This window comes from Conger conger, chromosome 7, assembly GCF_963514075.1.
Source record: "Conger conger chromosome 7, fConCon1.1, whole genome shotgun sequence".
Classification (NCBI taxonomy): Eukaryota; Metazoa; Chordata; class Actinopteri; order Anguilliformes; family Congridae; genus Conger; species Conger conger.
The window spans coordinates 34,413,505-34,435,217 of record NC_083766.1 but is presented as its reverse complement, the minus strand read 5'-3'; the positions used below and the strand labels follow the sequence as shown (position 1 = coordinate 34,435,217).

The 21,713-nt window shown below is 41.0% G+C and overlaps 1 protein-coding gene across 5 annotated transcripts in view; it reads right to left on the bottom strand.

Moving 5' to 3' along the window:
- Positions 1 to 1,037: 1,037 nt before the first annotated feature.
- dlg2 (discs, large homolog 2 (Drosophila)) overlaps positions 1,038 to 21,713 on the bottom strand; it is a 239,252-nt gene continuing 218,576 nt past the window's right edge. For 4 of the 5 annotated variants that reach the window (XM_061247616.1, XM_061247619.1, XM_061247617.1 and 1 more), the window contains 9 exons: positions 15,439 to 15,615; positions 14,799 to 14,874; positions 11,913 to 12,012; positions 8,574 to 8,624; positions 7,326 to 7,427; positions 5,598 to 5,770; positions 5,216 to 5,325; positions 4,968 to 5,059; positions 1,038 to 4,530 (listed from right to left, as the gene is read on the bottom strand). In XM_061247616.1, the coding sequence (XP_061103600.1) occupies positions 4,424 to 4,530; positions 4,968 to 5,059; positions 5,216 to 5,325; positions 5,598 to 5,770; positions 7,326 to 7,427; positions 8,574 to 8,624; positions 11,913 to 12,012; positions 14,799 to 14,874; positions 15,439 to 15,615 (988 nt within the window). In that variant the 3' untranslated portion in view covers positions 1,038 to 4,423. Of the gene's footprint in view, positions 4,531 to 4,967; positions 5,060 to 5,215; positions 5,326 to 5,597; positions 5,771 to 7,325; positions 7,428 to 8,573; positions 8,625 to 11,334; positions 11,381 to 11,912; positions 12,013 to 14,798; positions 14,875 to 15,438; positions 15,616 to 21,713 lie in introns of all 5 variants that reach the window. The other variant, XM_061247621.1, reaches the window with a different exon arrangement.

Below are 21,713 nucleotides of genomic sequence, written 5' to 3'. Positions count from 1 at the left end.
GAAAGGTAATTTGTTATAAGTTTAAGAATGCCACATGATAAAACGTCATATTCCAAGCTCAGTGAGTTGGGGAAGGGGGAGATTTATCATTTTATGCTCACAGAAAGAATTGTGTATACATGAGCGGAGAAACACAATGAAGTTTTGCCTCGCCCCTACCTTTGGAAATGAGAGATCAAAAGCTTGGATGATGTCACATGGCTCATGGAACCTACGCGTCAAAAAGGTTAGAAAAATGGCACAATGGCTTCATTCAATCTTCATTCAGTCTTCTGACAGGACCTTTACTACAAGCACTCCTGAAAAACAGGGCCGGTATGATACCAGTCTAGGAGGGCTGCCATCCACTCTGCTTTCTTTTCCAATCATGCAATGGAACTGGTAGCAGCTGATGCTACTGCTTTTTGCACTGCATTAACCGGAACTGCCCCAATCCCAGAGCCTGGCAGGTCAATGTTTCACAGTAGTTCACATGAACAGGAGACAATAGCTGAGATTCAATCAAAATTAGTCCTCAGCTTTGACAAACACTTAAAATCTCATTGTTTTGAGACATATGAGAAATATTAAGACATAGGACAAAAAAATGTATATAAAAAATAAAAAAAAGACTTGATTTGGGATTGAGCTTTCTTTCATACAAAGTAACGCAAAAAAATAAATGTGTAACAAAATCACCTAATTGAATAGTTGGTTAGAGAGGAATCATGGATTATGTGGAATCAGTATCTTGTCTACTATTCAGGAATGAAAATAAATGGCTTATGAAAAACAATCGTACTGTTAAAGGTTCATTTTTCTTTACTGCACTCAAGAACTAACCAGATGCCAGACCCTGAATGATCCTAAACTCGTCTCTGCCAACTAGCAGTCGGCTGGGTTTCCCCAAGTTGGACTGATGTAACGGCCAACTGAAATGACACACAGGGTTTAAGTGTGCCTGTATTTCAGAGTGAGGAGAAAGACACGGACAAAGAATACAGATCAGATTGAGAGAGAGAAAAGAATACACATGAAACAGAAAACAGACAAATGCCTTTTAAAAGTCTCACCAAACTTTTAATTTCGATTTTTTCGAAAGATGGATGCGGAGTATAGTACCTTCACGTTTGCCTAAAGCAATGTATTTTTTCAGTGATTCTTTAAAGCAATCAGGAGTACATATGGTAACGATGCAAAGGACATGTTCCATTTTCATTGACTTTTTTTGTTTTTAGAAAATAAAATATGGAAAAAACATAAATGAAATAAAAACAAGTTTAAGTTTATAGAACAGACATTGGTGTTGGTAACTGTACAGTCCCGCGTGTGCCAAGAGTGCTTGACGATCACACCAATGGAATGAACGGATGACACGTCTACAGCCAGACGGGTTGCTATTTCTGTGTGGCGTTCATTATTGGAAAGTAAAGTTGAGTCAGGCAGAAAGGGTGGTTCTATATAATACATTCCCTAACAGGACAAAATAAAAATGTTAAAATTTGATGAGGATATAGAGACAGCTGTATAAAAAAAAGAAAAGAAAAGAAAAAAAGTTTTGAGGGCATTAAACATGTATGTGTCTGTGACTGCTACTATAAAATCCCCCCCGCCCCCAAAAAAAACAAAAAAAAAAAAAACTAAGTAACAAAACAAAGAACAATGTTTCCTTTGATTGCACCAAAGCAAATTAAGTCAGAGGACATTGTCCCCCATCAAACATAAGATACATAAGTGCCAAGACAAATTCTGTACAACATGTTACACCATTAACAGCTATTCCAAAAGCATAACTCAAGATAAAAGAATTCCTTCGATGCAATGTCAGCCATGAAAAGCAAATCACACTGACATATTAAGGTGAAATTACCACATTAGTCCGAAAAAAAAAAAACCAAGTCATCTGTGCAGTCAGCCACGCAACGAGCGCCTAATGCCCTTTATCCCCCCTCTGAAAAAAACACCACAATAATAAAGGAGTGTGAAAGGTTGCATGCAGAAACAGAAGATAAAACAGGCTGCATGCCTTTTCCCGAGTCAAAATGGTGTACGGACGACTGGTAAGACTTCTAGTTATTGGGAGTTGCGTTGGATCTCGCGTACTGTGAGACGGCACTATCCTTTGACAATTCAGGTGGTTCGGCATCGGTTTTTGCCAAACCCTGTCTGGTAACCCTGAGAATAGCAGAACCCTTTGTGTGACAGAAATATCATGCATTCTCCTAAATATACTAATACCACTTCAAGGACCACTTCACATTGTGGGAGCTTTTCTGGCTCCAAGAACATTACCAACCGACTTGCAAACCTCTTGTTCCCCGCTTCAAAGCACATACACATGGGCAGTGAGTGTGGCCAATCTTAATGGCTACATGCTAGTGCACCAAAGACAACAGAAATGCAGAATTACTGGAAACTATTTCAATATCAGGGATATTGAGAGACGTTGATATGTGGGTGGATGAAGGGGTAAAACAGACATTGAATCAAAAACCTGTTTCTCAGTAATCAATTTTTAGAATGATATGCTTTAGGTAAAATAAATAAATTCAACAATAGTTGTTCAAATAAATGTTTAGCCTCAAATTTTAATTCACCTTGGATGAAAAAGCGACAAGGCCTTTACTTTAAAATTTCAGTTTCCCTGGGTCATGCTATGGCTGCTTTTTAGGAATTCAGACCAAACTGTACAGTTCTGAGTTTCCCCCTTCTACCCATTTTCTCCACAAATGGCCATTGGACCAACAAGTCTTATTTCTGTTAGTAAACACTAGATATAATGAGGTTACAAAGATGCCAGTGGCAGAAAGTAGCAAAAAAAACTTTTGTCTGAATTTCCTCTCCTTATTTTAAGGCAAGTGGTGACCAATACGTCAGAGGAGCAAATTAACACAGAGACAGGATGAAATTAGTGATTATAGCAAACACACATTTAAATATGCCACTCCACCACCACCTGAAGGAATTTTACTTTGATGGGTGAAGTCGGGCTAGCAGGCCATCCCATTTCTGACTCCTGTGGATTGGCATCCACTCTTGGTGGAAAGGGTTCAGAAATAAAGGACTAAAATGCACAGTCATTTTCTATACATAGAGTATTAAATAAATAACAATAGTGTGTACATAACCTCACAAATGACTGGTCACAAATTCACTGTACATTATAAATCAAAGGGAACCATGTATGTATGTATGGAGCTTTCTATACAATGAGAGCTTAAATTACTCACAGTACCATGTGGCTGCAAGCACAACCTTGCTCAGTTTTTACCCCCAAAGAGAGTTTCAATAATGGCATAGGCCAATAATGGGACTTATTGCAAATGCTTTTGACACACATGAAATTTGGACCTTCGGGCCTATGATCCTCGGATGGAAGAACCTGCTCAGAAGATGTTTGCTGCGTCTGGAAAGCAGTCACATCCCTGATTCATGCAAATTTTAGAGGGGGAAATATTTCACTGGAACTCATGTCTGGGCAAACGTGTTGGTCACCACAGTGCACCACAAAACAGTAAATTCCTCCAACTCAACAAGGGACATATCTATACATATTCAATTACTTTCTTACAAAATCTCCATCAATACTAAATCTACCACAACACACTATATTACACGTACAACTCATTTTTTAAAATTTATTATTGTTTTTTACAAAGTTATATATCTTCATTATAAATATTGTCTGTGCTGTTGTGCCCTCTATCAATATAAATAGCAAAATATAGTGTCAAATTTCCTATTCCTAGTTGTATCCCTTTATTCTCTCTAAATTAAAGTATCTCTTTTTCATACATTTAAACAAAAAGAGTTCACTATAAAACATGAACTAATTCAATTGTCCATAAAAACGAATTCAACTGAATAGAAAAAATAATAAATTAGGGAAGAAATAATCATCAGACAATAAATCACATGAAGTATCCAAGGGTCTAGAGAGTGCATAGATATGAAACTCACTACATATTACAACCACTAATGTGAAATGAGGCCCTGGGGACACAGAGAGCTGTTCATCAGTGGAAAGCAAAATAAGCCGTTATTGTCGTTCTTCTGTGTTTTCGATGATTTTATGAGTTCTGGAGCCGTCAGGTCTTCTTTCTAGTCCTTCCGCTTCTTGACACGGACTTTTGTTTCTTTCACCTTGACTTTTTGTAAAAAAAAAACCAAAAAAAAAAAACAAATAACAAAATAAAATAAACAAATAATCAAAAAATAAATTTACAAACAGTCCATTCTTTTTTGAGGCCAAAATATTTTGAACACTTGGTGGTGGTACATTCAGGAACATTCATTTTTAAAGTGAAGAAAAAAATGATGATGCAACAAAAAAGTTAATGGTAAACATTATGATTATTAATAACAACCATTTCCATAATAATTTATTGTATATTACAAATTATTCCTATTATTTGCAGTTTCAGATCCATGGCCTGGGTTGTCTTTATAATTTCTCTTTCGAAGGAATCCAGATGTAAGGTCCAGACTGTTCCTCTATCACCAGCTTACAGTGGTTATAAATGTCCTCTAACGTGTCTCCTTGCACCAGAGCTAGAAGAGAGCGGAGTTTGGTTAGTAAATTCCTTACAAAACGACTGCGTATCTCATGCCACCTGATCTCCCCCCATTAAGAAACCCCTCAAGTAACCTGTGGGTTTCATATACAAAGTTGACCCCCTTAAAACCAGTGCATATCAAGTGGGACTACTACCGACGCGTAACAGGTTGCGGTTTTGTTAAAGAGACCATCTTTGAGTATTATCCAGCCGCTCCTGAAATAGAACTGCTGCCCCGCGGTGTGCGGAGGGGTGAGGAGCGGCCGCTCTTCAGGAGGGCTCTGCTGTCCCCGTTTGGAGAAATGAGCCGTGAGCCGGTGTTAATTGGCCCCGTGGATAGAAACCTCTCACAGCAGTGCCCTTCTGCCCGGTCCCAGGGCCCAGGAGGGCGGCAGGTTTTACATAAACCCCGTAAAAAGGAGGTGTCTTTACCTGTGAAGAACTCCCCAAACTCCTGCTCCAGCTTCAGTGCACGATCGTACGTCTTCTTGGCCTGCTCCTCCGTCAGCCGCTTGTTCATTTCCCTACGGAGGGAATGCATTTAAGCAGGAGGCTCGGAGAAGCGGGAACCAATGAGATTAATGTTTAAACCGGAACACTATAACAAAACACTCCGCTATTGATCCAGTGCTACAAAGGCATTCTGCACTTCTACTTACATTACATTAAGCCCCACTTACATTAAGGACTCCATAGATCTGGGCTTTATAAAGATGGCAATAGGGTAGAGTTGTGCTACTTGTAATCGTTTAATGGCATTCCCTGACACGTCCAATATGCAGTGTTTGCCCTGGAGGAGGTAAAGAGAGAGATCAAGAGACAAAGAGGGTTCAATCTTCAAACGTCACATCAGTTTTCATTTTTTCTTCCACATCTACACTTCTATTTATCCCACCACGGCTTCATTCGAAAAATGTGTAGATCGGAAAAAGGTCACCTAGGGCTCTTTGATAGTTACAGTGCACCACTGTAATTTAACTTTGATTTGAACATTTTTAGATGTTTAACTCCATACATTCATGAGGGCTACTGGAGACCAGAGGTGCCGGCGTGTTCCCTTACCCGTTCAGCCACATATTTGACAGACTGGACGCTGGTCCCGTACAGATTGTCATTGTACTGGCCGGCCTCTATGAACTTGTGCTCCTGGATGTCCTTCTCCATCTGCTCCCTGGAGACCACAAAATGGTAGTCCCGCCCGTCCACCTCATACTCCCGCTTCGGCCTCGTGGTGTCTGCTCCCGGGACGAAGACCACCGGTGGGAGAGAGAGAAAAGAGCTCCGCATGAGAATTCACACCAAAGCCCAAAAGAGTAAATTAACAAAATTCACAATACGTTTCTAACACCAGAACGGATCCACAACAAAGCTTATTGCTCATTACTAATAACTCAGCTCATTATTCTTCTGAGTCTATGTGAAACTGCACACAACCATTACATCTTTCCATTAAGTTCAATTAAGCCTTCGATGAGACAGTCACTGAGGTGCCAAAGACCAGCGACTCTGCAGTAAACATATCAGCTTGGATATGAGCTGAGTCTTCCCCAGATGCAGCTGCCTTCCTTAGATCAGTTAAATCAAAAAAACGGTGTTGTGTCAAAAAAATGAGTTTGCTAAGGGCACTATTAGACAGTCTCAGCAACAGCAAGTATAAGCTTTGCTTCACACAGGAACAAACAGCTGTACATTGTAACAGATGTTCACAAACAATCACAGTTGGGGATATGTTACATTTATGACACTACTTGCTTTATAGCAATGACTACTTCACTTACTCACCCACGCGCCCTGAACAGTTAGCCGCTTCAAAAGGTATTAAAAATGAATAAAAAGAAATTTGAATTAAAACAAACAAAACAAGATGTTCAAACTGAAAATGACCACAAGACCATGAAGAAGACACATTAAAATATGTGGATTATAAGCCAGGTGTCAGTTCTGCATTTAATAAATTGAGTTGGATAAACTACTGAATTAAACATGACGAACACACTGTGCAAGTATCTCAGCAATTGTGAACTTTATAAATGACAATGCTTGATACTGACGTGAGCTTCATTGCAGCTCACTTGAATGAGTATGACTACTCTATTCTTTTGAATAATGACAATGATACAAAATACAATTGTATGAAGGTACAAAAAAGGAAAATGAATAGAGTAAGAGAAAGAAAAATTGACCAACAGAACAACGTAATATGAAATGAAGACACAAATACTGTACCTACTTTGTAAAATGTTACAAAGAACAGAATTGAGGCATTTATGGTAAATAATTATAAACAATAGATGTCCCGTATGTGGGAAGGTGGTTACCAAGTTACCTCAGGACAACCATTCAAATCCTGACAAACTTTGTTTCACCTTACCGAGAGGTCTTTGCACTGCCACTCCTACTTAGTACAAAAAAGCCTGCTTTGTGTTTAGACTGTATATATGCTGAGAACATCTATGGCAGAAATGAAGAGGCCAAACATACATAGGAACATTTTTGGACCATGAGCACAGCCTACATCAGGCCTTTCACCTATTATTAATGCACATGAAAAGCATCACAAACTACTAGAGGTTTGAAAACCAGAAGAACTGCTTCCTGAGCAACACCATCAGACGAGCATCAGAAGAACAGATATGTATTGGGGCATTCTAGGTCAGGCTCACCACAACACACCACTGTTTGTAGGAAACTCGTGAGCCTAGATACGGCTGAAAGGCCTGTATTATGTGTTCTTACATTTGTATGCCTATAGCGTCTCAGTCACAGTGGTTCCCAGTGCTGCATACTTACGTGGCACGCACGATCCAAACTTGTCCGGGAACTCCGAAATTAAATCATCGTTGATTCTGTCCTTCATGGGTCCGAGGATGATGACTGGTCTGGCATAGTTAACTGCTCAGGAAACACAAGGCCAGACATACACTGTCATGTATTCATTTATGAACCTCCCCATAATGAACCCACAAACCGCGTAAACTGTGGTGTTTCTTTTTACCTTAAAACCATGACCTGACGTATACATGGAAAAGGAATTTCTATTACTGAATATACACAATGTCATATACTGAAATGCAATGCATGTTAGATGCCATTCAATGTCAAAATGTAACTCTGAAGGCTAGAAACTAAAACCCCAGGGCTTTTGGGTGCTGCATCACTATTCTGCACGGATGAGCAACAAGGTCTGATTTCACATCCGGACCGGGCGAGTGACGACTGCAGCAGCAGCTGCATAGAGATATGCACAATTGGCTCAAGTTGCTAAGTAACAGAAAGCTTTCAGTTTGGCCAGGAGCGGACAGGTTAAATGTGCTGTCCCCAAATAGGACACTGTGGCTGCCTTTGTCCTTTGGCCCATAATCTAGCGCCCACATCTCTCTAAACGGAAACAGCATCTGATACTGCCACCTGCTTTGTTCTGCAGTAAAGGAAAAACTGATGTACCTTTGCCTGAGTGTGGTGAACCCCCTTTCTACCACAGTGAATCAAATCTCATAAACTGTACGTATATAAAAGAATGCAAACAGATGTATTCATTTAAAGAAATTCCCCTGCCCCTACAATGAACAATACACTTGAATCTGTTGAATATACTCTAAATGCAAACAAATATGTATAAGTGAGTGTGTGGTATTTAATTTCATGGTTTGCACCTCCTTGAAAAAAAGTTCAGTGACACAGGACAGTGTGCAAAAAACATCAGCAAGTCCCTTGCCAGTTAATCAATACAAACAGGAAGTGCCTTGCCAACCAAGGAATACTTTTAAAAAGTTGTGATTCACTTCTTATTTGGCTCATTGAGAACCTCATCAAACGAGATAGCAGGCCTTATGGGAATGTGGCATACTGAACTGTTACGCATCACCATTATATAAACATCCCTTCACATGACGCCATTTTATAACAGCACTACATTAACTCCTGGGTGAACAATTACACTGTGTGACACAATCACTGGGAGCAGTTATTACATATAACTACTCCCAGTATATATAAAAAAAAAAAAAAAAAAAAAAAAAAAAAAAGAGAGGCACTTACTCTCTTGCCGGACGACGGGCTCATAGGACAGGATTAAATCTTCTTGGCTCCCTGGTGACAGAAAAAAAAAAAAAAGGCCATTTCCGATTGGTTGCTTGGACATAGCGGGGGAGTAGGGCAAGTGCCAGGGAGATGGGGCATGCAAAACATTCCGATGTGACGTACGATGCAACTGTGGCTACGTGAAGGAGACAAGGATCCAGCAAGAAGAACGCAGGGCCCGACATGAGATATGATGGGCGTCCTAATGCCCTGTGAATAATGTGATCAACACTGTAACACTGCTTTGAAGATGCTGGCCTGGAATTGATCAACATCTCTCCTTAGTTTTGCCTCTCTACAAAAGTCAATTTAATTTTCTGTACAAACACAGCTTGAGAAGTTGGTTTTGACCATCAGTGAACTTGTGAAAATGACACTTGAATTTACGCTGTGGACAAATGTTGATTGAGTCCAGCCAGTGTCTCCCCCTCTGTGTAGATGAAACTGAATTATCCTAGACCACACCCTTCAGAAAGGTTAGGAACATAACCAGGAAAAACAACAGCGGTACCCAACTCTGTACTGCAGTACTTATTGCACCAAACACCACATGAATTAAAACTGGAATACCAATATCTTCCTTCAGCGGATCCAAGGGAGGGAACAGGAACCCGGGAAGTGCTCCAGGGAGAATTTCCAAAATCAATTTCAACTTGGTACATTCATCAATATAAAAGCCTTGGGAAATGCTGCAGTTATGCCTCCACCCACACCCCCCACACCACTCTCCAGCACATGTTGTGGAGCTGCGTACTGAGCATGTGCAGACAGGGGCAGCTACTGCAGTGTTTTGTGACGTCTCTCGTGATTGCTGAGTAATGAAGGTGAGTGAGCTCAGGGGTCCTGCAGCGTGCGAGGCTGGGGTCTCTGGTTAGTCCGCACCCATCCCCCTCCCGGGGCGGAGGTGCATCGCTACCATCCCAAAAAGCAATCACCCCAGCCCGTCCCACCTCCCGTGATGGATGGCTTTGAGGAGGAGTGCAGACAGTGCATACATCACTCAGTCCCTCAAAAGACCCTTAGAGGCTCCACCCCCCACATTATCCTGCTGTGGGATACTGGATATGGGGGGGGGGGGGGAGCTGCCCACTGATTTGTGGAGTCCGTACAGATTTTATCAGTTTGAAAACAAACAAGCGCGGAGAGCTCGAAATAGGCATGGAAGAGAGAGAGAACTGGAAGACCGTTCTGTGTGTGAGGAATCCACACCAATGTGACATTGTACTTTTTTTTGGAGCACGGCCGAATGCACATAAGCCACAATGATTGCAACAAAACTACAGATATTCCAGAACATGTATTACTTGGCTAGCAGTTATGTTGTGGCTCTGCTGCTATTCAGAGAAACTGTTTTGGGATATTATAAAAACATACTGGGCAGCATTCACATTTATCAAAATAATGCACATTGAAAAAAACAACTTCTTGTGCCATTTCTGCTAAGTGGTATGAGCAAAAGTCTTGAATTCGGGTATGGGAAATTAAATGAGGTAAAAATTATTTTAAAAAATATAACTGGAACCCATGTTTCAATCTGTCCAAATGATAAGATAGATTTTAAGGATAAATTCACTTATACACCATCATATGTACTTGGTATAATTTCTACAGCACTGAGTTTAATGAGAGATTTGAGGAGACCACAGAAGCACACAGTCCGGCACCCATGAAACAGTCAAAACTGCAGTCCCTTCTTTTATCATTCGCTAATGACTAACTTATCTGAAGGCAAAAAGAGAATTTCTAGCATTACATTACATTACATGGCATTTAGCAGACGCTCTACAACAAAGTGCAGATCAAACACAAGTACAAGTGCGAAGAGGACCTGAGAGGACAGTACAGTTCCCAGTTCCGAGCAGTGTATAATCTCAACAGAATTATTTTAGCACCACTAATAACCTTCTCTGCATATCATGACATTTCATATAATGCTTTAAAGTGTACAGGCACAGAGCATGCAGGAACTGCCACAGAACAATGACTGAAGCAAGCATGGGCAACTGTTCACATTTCTGCACTGTAAAATATGTGGGTGCACAACAGATGGCTTTAATAGCAATATGTCACTAGCATTAGGAAAAGTGAGGCTTGCAGGGAAATAATAAACATTTTCGACACGCTTCCCTAAGAGGGGCGGTTGCATGCGGATGGAACAAAGAGAGACACAGAGAAAGGACCTTGCCAGCTTGTTACATATTTTATGAAGAACCAAAAATGATTCAGCATTCCAGAGGCACTGCCAGTGAGCCATCTGAGGCATGGCAGATTCAAATGTAGAGCAGGAGAACACTCATAGGACTGTCGTACGACCGAGAGAGACAGACAGGCCGTCCGCCAAATAAATCCCATCTTATCAAATGTGGCTGCGCACCAAAAATGTGAGAGTGCCACGTGACCTTTCTGTGCCATGCATAATTATTATTATTATTATTATTATTATTATTATTATTATGTCTCTTTTAAAATGAAAATAAAACAGAAGACATAGGTGTAAATAAAAGACGATGGAAAAACAAATAACTGGGGACATTCAGGACCCGACGAGGGGGTTAAGGGTCAAACATACGGCTATTCCATCAGTGCATGCTGACAGGTTTCTCAAAGAGCTCGTTAAAGACAAAAAAAAAAAAAGTTTAAATATACAAAAATATTAAAAACATTAACAAAAATAAAATCATGTTGATGTTACAGACGAGACCATTCCTGCCCAACTTACTCAGTGTCTTTGTCCCATACCCGTCGTCACCTAGCCCTGGGATGTCCTATTCAGCGGTCCCCAGAGAGCGGAGAGGGAGAGAGAGGGGGAATAACCGCAGAAGAGGAAGGAAGAGGTCAGTGGAGTTAGGAGGGAATTTGTCCTCTGGAGCCAGGTCCGATTCTACCCCTGCTCGCCACTCGCATGACCAGACACCGAGCAGAACCAGGCTCTCTCTGACCTCTGACCTCTTTAACCAATGTACTCTGCTTGGTTTTGTTTTTGGGAAAAAAACCTGGCATACAAAATAAAAGAATACAAAAAAACCTTTAATCGGCCAAATCAGAGAGAGGTGATTGGTGTCTGGACAGGTGTTAGCCTGCGAGTGGCAAACAGACCTTGAATAGGCCTTCATTTCCCCACCGTTCCAGAAGGAACCAGAAACAGCCAGAGACGGAGCCTCCCTCCAAAGAAGGACCCTACACCCTGCACGCACGTCCGTGTACCTGTGTGTGGTCCGCTAGCTGTAGCCTAAACGTGTGTGCTTGTGTATGGTGCGTGTGTGTGCGTGCGCACACGGCCCCTGAAGGTCTACTTACTTTCAGAGTCACTGCCCTCGGGCTCACCCGCCTCCTTGTTCTTGTAGAATGGGAATTTTCGTGAAAAGATGAAGTTCTTTTTACGCTTGTCATTGAATGACTGTGAAGGAGAAAGGGCATGGGGCAAACAGGGATGTCTAATTGTCGTCACAATCATGCTGACAAAACAACTAGTGGCAAAGGTGGGAGGAACAGCAGTGACAGTGTATTTGGTGGGCATGCGAGATGCTGCAGGCCATGAGGGCTCTATCAGCAGGGTCAGGCCCGGGTCAGTCGACACTGATATAATGTCGCTGGATCTGTATTTTCAGGGGTTTTAACCCATTAGGGACTAAGGCACCCGATAGAAAGCCCTAGGAATCACTATGCATTTAAACGGCAATGAGTCTTGATCAAATACCCACCCATAAGGGGTTAATGACAGAAAATACCAAATATGGGTAAAATTATGACCGTGCCACAGAATTCTATATAATTGACCAGCTGTCATTTTTCATTAAAAACAAAGGCAATTAATTAGTGTCAAAACACTGACTGGAAGCACTGAAGGAGTTGAGGAAGATTGTTATTATGGTGCTTCAGCTAATATTATGGTTCAAAGAGCTGTCACAGCTGCTCATGCCACAATTGCACCTGAAGCATTCAGGAACATTTGTTAAAATGGTTAAACATTCAGGATAAAATTACAGACATGAAACGTGAAAACATCTGCAAAAATAACACACTTAATGCCATGCAAAAAATAAAATATCAAGAGCCATGCTATGCATGGATGAAGAATGAAAATGTGCAAACAGAAATGTATTTCTGAAACCCTGTTATCAACCATGCAGATTCCAGGAACACAAAATGGGATCCAATGAGATGTATTTAATGGAACTAAAACCGTACTGTTGTAATGATCTGTTGGAGGCAGGAGTGAGCGGATTTATATTATACAGTGTGTCTAAAAAGAAAAAGTGTCACGAAATGAAGTTTATTGGTTAAAAAATAACTAAGTCTGAAAGTTGAAAATGAAAAATGACTACCATTTCATGACCTTGATCAATAGTAGATAAATTATATTACTCTCCTTTTAACAAAGGGTTTAGTTCACAGTCCTTAGATGAATGTTCCATGTTAAAATAAAATGTTGCTCTATGCTGTAGTGCAAGCATTAACAGTAAGCCTACTATAACAATCATGCAAATTATCAATAGTTAAAAATAAAGAGCCATTTTTGTCCTTTCAATATGTTGATTTTACTGATGTGTATTTATTAACTTGGGACATTAATGTGCCTCTAAATGTTGGAATATCACAAATACTGTAAATGCAATTGAAGAAAATCACATTTTTAACTATTTATCATACCCAAAATAAATAAATACATAAATAAATAAAATGAAAAAATAAAATAAATACAAATCATACCAGTTGTTTAAATACAGTATGGCATTGTTAGAAATCATACTATTACACTGACACTGTAGCCACAGTGACTGAACTGTGAAGAGAAGGCTACGCGTTTATTCTGCAGGGTGACAAACTGAACCAGATACAGTGTTGTGTATTAGCCTGCCATACAAACAATATGTCAGTCATGACAATTCAATTAAGCAGGCATCCAAACCTGATCAATTATGCAAGTTGCCGGTAAAGAGCTTAAGTTGACAAAAGACCTTTAATTAAAACTTGCCACTTAAGCCTCTTCCTGTCCTCAAAAACATGGTGTACAATGTGCTTAAGATAGAAATGAGATTAAGAGGCACCGCACTACACTATCACCGCATCAAACCCGAGCCCACACGAAACCTCTCTCTCTCTTTCTCACACCTTCTATGCTGTCAAGTTGCCATGGATACAAAAGGACTTCACACAGTTGCGTATGTTCATTTGAATTGCAGCTTTGTTTAGAAAATACTACTCATGAGAAGGCTAGACTGTAGGCTAGACTAAGCTGTAGCCTACTGCTCTGTTTTTAAATAGAGACACATGAGGTGATTACAACTGTGAATCTCTGCTATTCTGATGTAAAATATTTTAAAAGAATAACAAGGTAAATATAAACATATAGAAGTAACATTGACCTCCACAGTTTCAAGAAACAATCAGACAAACCGATGTGCAGGAATACAGGAGTGGGCTGCAGTTGAACTGTGTCAAACTCCTGCTCATGTGGCCAATGTTACAGTAGCCTAAATCCACAGTGTATTTGTTGGTCTGTTGCAGCTCGAATGATTGAAATGAAAATCTCTTGGTACAAATAATTACATAGTATGGTAATTGCAGGCCTATCAGGGAACTGGGCTGGCAGTCACTAGGCTGGCTTAACTAGATCCTGCCAATCACAAACATTGAAGGCTAGCCATTTTTGCTGCACTTATTGACCTACAGTAAATACAATAATAAGCCAAGGTCAGGCAAGGTACAAAACATTACTTTTGGCTGTGCATTCAAACACCATTTCATGGCCCACATTTCAACAATTACAATTATAGTGGCGTACTAACTCAAGTGCGCTTGTGAGATGAGGCATTCTGTTAGTCGGGGTTGATAGCGATGCGTTCGATTTCTATTCAATTTGTATGACAATGCATGCAATTAAGCATATAATATATCCGATTCAGTCATTTTGAGGATGTGAGGCACACTAAAAAAGTTAGCACTATAAAATTCTAGCTTAAATTAATCTGTCTACAGGGCGTTTCTTTCTTTCAATAGTCTACATTTTCAACTCCAGCAGTGAGGGTACTGTAAATTACAGCAGCATTGGATATTTCACAAGTGAACCCACACTTATATGAGTGGTTCCGTGCTAGTACAGAAACCTCCTTATTCAGAAGTCATTTGCTTACCAGCCACATTGCCCTTTAGTTTTTCAGCTGTCAGGTAATGTCGACTTACCCCTTTAGAATCAATTGTTCCTGGTTTGGCATTAAACTTGACTGTCTTTAGCCTTGCGCGTTCTTTCCTCTCCACCCTGTGAAAGCAAACAGACTAACGTTAAGAGATTATCAGATCATGCAAATTGTGTAAGACATTCATTATTTATTGTCACTGCCCACTACCATTTCTAATTTGTGTGGTATGCACTTGGCCACATTTAGATGAACACCTGAGAAATGTTATCCACAGAAGCAGACGCCTACTTAATGCTGGTACTGTAGTGACACTGAAATATAAAGGATTCAAAGTTTTCTGATGCAAGACTAATTAAGACTAACTAGTTAATAAGCACACTAAAAAAATGGCTTCATATGATTATGGATATGCTGAGGTTTATGTTCTCATATACAATCAAATATTTACAGTATATTCAATAACATTTACATACATTTACATGCAACTGAACATGCTTTGGTGGTGAACATCTATTCTCAGCAATCTCTTGGCATGGGGGTGTAGTCAGGTCAAGTGTTCACAGTGCATGTAATGGTCACGGTTAGGTGCCACAAACACACGTCGGCCGAGCATATGGTAATGTCATGATGGACACGCCAGAGCAGGCGGGAGACCCGTCGCCGTGGCAACACTGACAACACACCTCCTCTTGCTGGGGATGACACCCATCTCCTCGCTGTCCCCGTCGGGAGTGACCCTCCTGGCCTGCCACCACTCGTCATCGGAGGCGTTGGTGACGTGGAGGATGTCCCCGTACCTGAAGCTGAGGCCCTGGCTGGGCAGGCCGCTGTCCTTGGCCTTCTCATAGTCAAACAGGGCCCTGTGAGCACCAGAGACAGCGGGTCATTCCCCCTAAATATCCCCCTAAATATCCCCCTCCAAATATCCTCGCCCCGTTGCCATGGCAGTCCGGTGATGCCAGGGAGGCGGGAGAGAAGAATGCGGTCACTGGCATCACGGGAGGAACACGTGGCCAGGCAGAGCGAGCAGCAGACGGAGGCTGGCTGAATGGCTGTCACTGCAGGCGGCTTTCCAAAACGCAAACAAAGACGCTTCCTGCGAAATGGCGAATCCCACCTGTCACTGACTAATGGTCACGCAATCTCGGGCCAGCGATACTGTAAAAATCGCACGTTTCACGAAACACTTGCATTAAATATGTTCAGATGCATCTCACATTTTTATTATTCAGAGACCTCGCAAAATGAATGCTCTAAATATTCATGACATTGTGCTTTTAAGAATGAAAACATATTTTTAGACACCTTTCATCATGATGGGAAAAAATGAGGGTAATATTATAGGATTAAAGCAGAATGAATAAACACCATACATATTCAAAATGTTAGGGAAACCATATCATGTGACATGTTTAATATGTTATGAAACAATATTTCACATTTTATGTGACCTATATCATAGTAATTTTTGAAGAAATAGCTGCTTCGGTCACAAGAACAAATGGAAGTGGCTTAAGGAGGTGACTGCTTTAATCTAATTTGTACACTTAAGTTATTCGAGTAGTTGCATTAAATTACTTTGCTGACTAACGGTAGCTTTGACTAGCCTGGGAAGCCTTCTCACAGAACTGACCAAGGTCATGTGATGTATATAACTTGGGCAGCCTTATGTAAGCAGAATTATTTTTTCGGCTGTAAATCAGCCTCGGAATTCAGTGGACCCAGCAAATCTTAAAATAAAAATATCCAAGTATTAAACGCCAGCTTAAATCACAAACTGTGATAGAGACGGTTATGTGAAACTCATAGAATTTTTTTCCATTGAGAAATTGCTTTATATACATATGGGCCTATACGTATTCCACAGGCGATTATACAGTCGATAAAAACACCTTCTAGATCTTGAGAACGAAGGGAACATCCTGTTCCTGAAAATCATATCCCACAATCACACTGTAGCTACATGAGAAAGCCTGTAAATAAGAGCTGTACAACACTGTTCCTGGAGATCTACCAACCTGTAGGTTTTCACTCCTACCCAAACAAAACACACCTCATTCAATGACTAGATATTTCATTGAGCTGCTAGTAGAATCAGGTGTGTCAAATCAGGGTTGAAATGAAAACCTACAGGTTGTCCAATAACAGGGTTGGGCTGCCCTGCTGTAAATCAATGCATTTATGTGGTCAGGCTGAATAAAAGCGGATCTCAATTTCAATTTCACCTGCTGGGGATGGGTGTGCCAAATGGGGACATAAAATGTACCATGATTGAGAACATCAACCCTGCTTCCAGTCATGATGGAGAACTGATAAAAGTTTTATATCATGACTGTCTGTAGTGAGTACCCTCGAGCTAAATCAAAATGTTGTCTAATAGGAGAGGAACTATTTATGACCCACATGTGCACCAGAAGGTTCTTCAATAATCCAGTGAAATCATGAAATGAAAGCTTTCGCCTTGACATCATCATTGGCCCGGTTTCCCTCATAACAACATGTTGCTTCTGGTCCTCTTCTCAAGAGGGCTAAATAAAAGTTTAAATGCGGATATTAAAGTTTAAGGAGACTATATTTAGTGCTTGAAGTCTGTAGCGTCCAGGAGGATGAGTGAAAGTGGTTACTCCAAAGAGACGAGTGGCTGAACACCCTGCCAGGAGAGGCAGCAGATGCAATCTGGATGTCAGGAGGAATCTTCTAGACTCCTCAAATGATCACGTCTGCATCATTGCTGGTGTCACGCTGTGCGTCATGAACAGCCCTTGCCTCCTTCCGGCACTGCTGAAATGACCAGAATGTCGCACACCCGTCTGCTCCAATTCCACCATAATTCTCCAATTTGGCGACAGCAGAAATATATATGGTTCTCCCCAAAGAATGTAAGTGTACCTTCACTTGCACCACTATGTAATAAAAACAGCAACCTGTGTCACCTGTATGTCACTGCCACTCTCCCCTACTGTACATGCAGCCAGGGGAGACCACTACTATTACTAACACTACATAATAATAATAACAATAATAATAATAATAATAATAATAGGTACCAAACATTTTTTCCACACTTTCAAAAGGCAATCAGCTTACTCTAAAGCTTTGCTTTTTTAAGTCACAGAGCTTTGGGACATATGCCGTACTGCAGGAGTCCTCACAAATGACCTGGTTTCAGCTCTGCTTTTGAGTCTCCAAGGTAACAGAATGCTAGCTGGCATTGCCTAAATGCTAGGCTTGGAGGAGGGCCACTTTCATATGGCAGACTCCACACAATGGATTCAGCTGCAGAAGACCGGGAAACCAAACAAGGATGCTAAGTTTAGCAACGAAAGCACGTAAGCAAACGTGAACCAAGGGTTTGGTGCGCTCATCATTCCACCCGACTCAAATACTCTTCAGTCAGAACCCATGGCAAACAGTCCCAGAGTACACTACATGTAGCCAGTGTGCATATCCTAAGCATCCATGAGTCTGTGTTGCGATCTTACTGCTGTATTATGAGAAAGGATAGGCAAATTCAAATAGTTGCATTTGTGGAAAAAGCAGAGCTCGGGTTTATTATGTTTTTTTCCAAAAAATATTAAAAGATCCAAAAAAGGCACATTGTACCTCAAATGTTTTTTCTTCCAACTGAGCATGAAAATCAAAACACAAGTTCAGGTTTTATAGACAAGATACACTGTGCAAATCATCACAAATCATCCATGTTTTCCAATATATTTATTGCATTTTCTATTGTGATGCACACAAGCCAAGGTTGTCGCTCTCAAATTATACAGCGTAAAGGTCACACAAAATCAAACGTCAGTTTAAAGAGAAATGGTTTTTATGAGAAAATAACACGCATCTTCCAGAAGGTCAGGTCTGCCTTTCTGCCGACCCTGCTCTGCTCACTGCTGATGTCTAGTGCATGGAGCCTGGGCTATAATTGGGTTATGGAAGACCCAAGATCCTCAGAAAGACCTCAGGCTTCCCAGAATTCCTGGCTAATTGGGACATAAATGCCACAGGCCCTGAGCACAAGCGATGACTCACACACTGAACCCACCCCTCATTATGAATAATGTTGTTCTTTGCTTTAACTCTTCTTTTTTTCTTGCTTTGTTTTTCTCTGAGTTCTCTACGGCTGGCTAAATCATAATCCTTAGTCCTTCAATGTCACAGCCTCAAACCATGAAGGTTATATGCCACTAGCAACTAAATTCATTGGCTTTCAGTGCTACATATGAGTCGTAAGGTTATCAGGCAAGACGAGAGTTACAAGCTAGAACCATCTAGAATCAACACACTTCAAGGTTATTGGCCAACTAGGCCTTACTCGCTGATGTCACCAACACCTTCCAACGCCTGAGCACATTCAGTTTCCTGTCGCACACAGGCTGCACGGGGGCTCTGGAGAAAGACAGGTATGTAGGAGGGAGACGGAAGGGCGGAACTGAGAGGGAGATTTCAGCTGCACCAGCAACAGCAAGGACAGGTGTGTGTCTCTGGTCTCTGTTCTACACTCCCACTCTTTCCCCCTGACTGACCACAGCTCCCAAGGTGGCAATTAGCATCGGTGCCACGTGTCCGTCACAGTGGAAAAGTATCTTAATGTTGTACACAGATTCAGCCATTCCCGGCGATGCACTGATTTCAAATGCTGGACTTCTTGTTTAAACTTTTTCAGTTTAATTTTAGAAAATGTATTTAAAAATATCCTGCTACTGTGGCATGTGACATTTTGAATTCTGCCTTTTTAAATATCAGGTCTTCTCCTCAGCCATGTGCAGGCTGAAAAAAACTGAAACGCTTTAGTGAAGCAGTGTGGCCCGAGTGGTCTTCCATTAATGATTGAGAAAGATAGAGAGAGCGGTGGCTGTTTCTACACTGGACTGGGGCCCCGCGCCGTCACCATAACAACAGTGCTTTTTTGGAAAGGTGCCCCGTGACGCAGACATTGAGACATGGCAACCGCATTCAAATGAACGCACGGCTGCTTTGTTCTGAAGCCGCTGATATTAAAAGTGTGAGACGCTTTAGACGCAATGGGAAGCCCCACACTCTCTTCAGGCACTAAGGGCTTAATGCAAGGCCACACTCAGTTAAATACTGATTTACATGCGAATATAGAGGTGTTCAAAACATCTCTTCCTGATTGTGATGGTAACTGGCTGCATATTGTCAGATACGATCACCATTTTCCTTCTTCTGATGGAATATTGGAAATTTTAAATGAAATTAAAATAGTATCAAGTTTTTTTTTTTTTTAAACAATTGTGAACTGTTGTGTTCATTAAAGCATGCAGAATTTAACCAGAGCAAAAAAAATAAAAAATAAAAAATAAATAAACTGTATGATGGGGAAAACATGCAAGTATAGATACTGTATATTTTCCTTACACCCCAAAATGTTCTTACAAGGCTATAGATAAGCTTTCAAAATTGCACTGCCAGTCAGTAACAGATACACACATTAAACATATCTACATCCTGGTAATATATATATAATATATATATTCACAGAACTGCTATGAGGGCTACATCATCCAGCCATTGCAGTAGACTAGCACTCTGCTCTACGTTCAGCCGACAGTCTCAGGGGAGGCACCTCTGGCACCATGCTACCATTGTAACTGCCTGAGGAATTTTGTTTAAATAAGAAAAAAAAATTATGACCTTGCAAAATGCAAGACTTTCTTGCAAATTTCGCAGCAGCCAGCCAAGACACTTTTAAGCACTTACAAAAAGTTGCACAGAGTCAGTTATTTTACAATAAGACCAATCTTTCCATTCCTCATTATTTAATAATCCTCATCTCCCAAACTTTATGCTCACTTTCTTCACTGTCACCGACTCTCACTCTTGGATGAAACTGGTCCCTATCATGCTAGCACATAATCCACCACAACATACATCCATCATTACTAATGACACAAGTGAACGTAGTATCAATCTCTGCCCAAAAGCAATCTTCTTGTGAGTTCACTACTCTTGCGTCTTAACGTTATTGAAGAGCTATCAGGATGAGAAGGCTAAACTCCTAAAGGAGACAAATCTTTTCATTGAAAAAGGCTGGTGAAGACAATAGCTTTTTTTGTCTTCATTAAACAACCCTGGAGCTGTGCACTTGGCAAATGAAGCACATAAAACCAGTGTGGCTCTGTGGACGCTAAACAATTTGCGAGCGTTAATAGTTTTCAGGTAACAGGCCAGTTGCGTCTCTCCCCCCATCGCTCAGGTCGATCATTGTCCAGGAGAGGAGCCTTTTGGCAGCTGTACACGAGTCCTTCAAATGCTGAAGGACAACTGACGGCCAGGCCAGCAGTGACCTTTCCAAGGATTTTTATGCTAAGCTACACCAAAGGTGGGCATTACGCATATGCAATGCTAAGTTGGCCGTCGTCACGGAAAAGTATTCAAGTGAGTCCAAGGATGGGCTCCGATTGGCTGTTTTACAGTCCAAGCCCCAGGCCAGCTCCCTCTGTTTCTACCTCCCGCTGAGCGGAAAAAGTGCACTGCGTGACACTGTCAAACTCCGCACAGGGAAATCGCATACCCTTCATTCTCACAGGCCTGGAGAGACAAGAAAGAGATGGCAGTCGGCATGGCAACCATATGTAATGTACTGAAACAAACTAAAAAATAATAAAAAATGAGAGAAGAGCTTCACCACGCTTTGATCTCTCCCTCCGGGAGGAAAATTGTGAGAAGAAAGAGGATGTCACCAAGAGACACATACAGTAACATAATGTAAAGGCAAGAAATAATATTATTATACAAAATACAGTATATACAAAAATACATTAAATCTGAGTAACTTCATCTGAGATATCATATCATTCCCAAGTGTATGCTTTGGCATTACTACCTTGTTTGTCCAGTCCGTAAAACACCATGGAATTGAATGGAATTTAAATTGGGTTTTTATCAGGAGTGTCTCTTAACAGAGAATACATGCAAATATGTAATGGTGCTGTAAAAT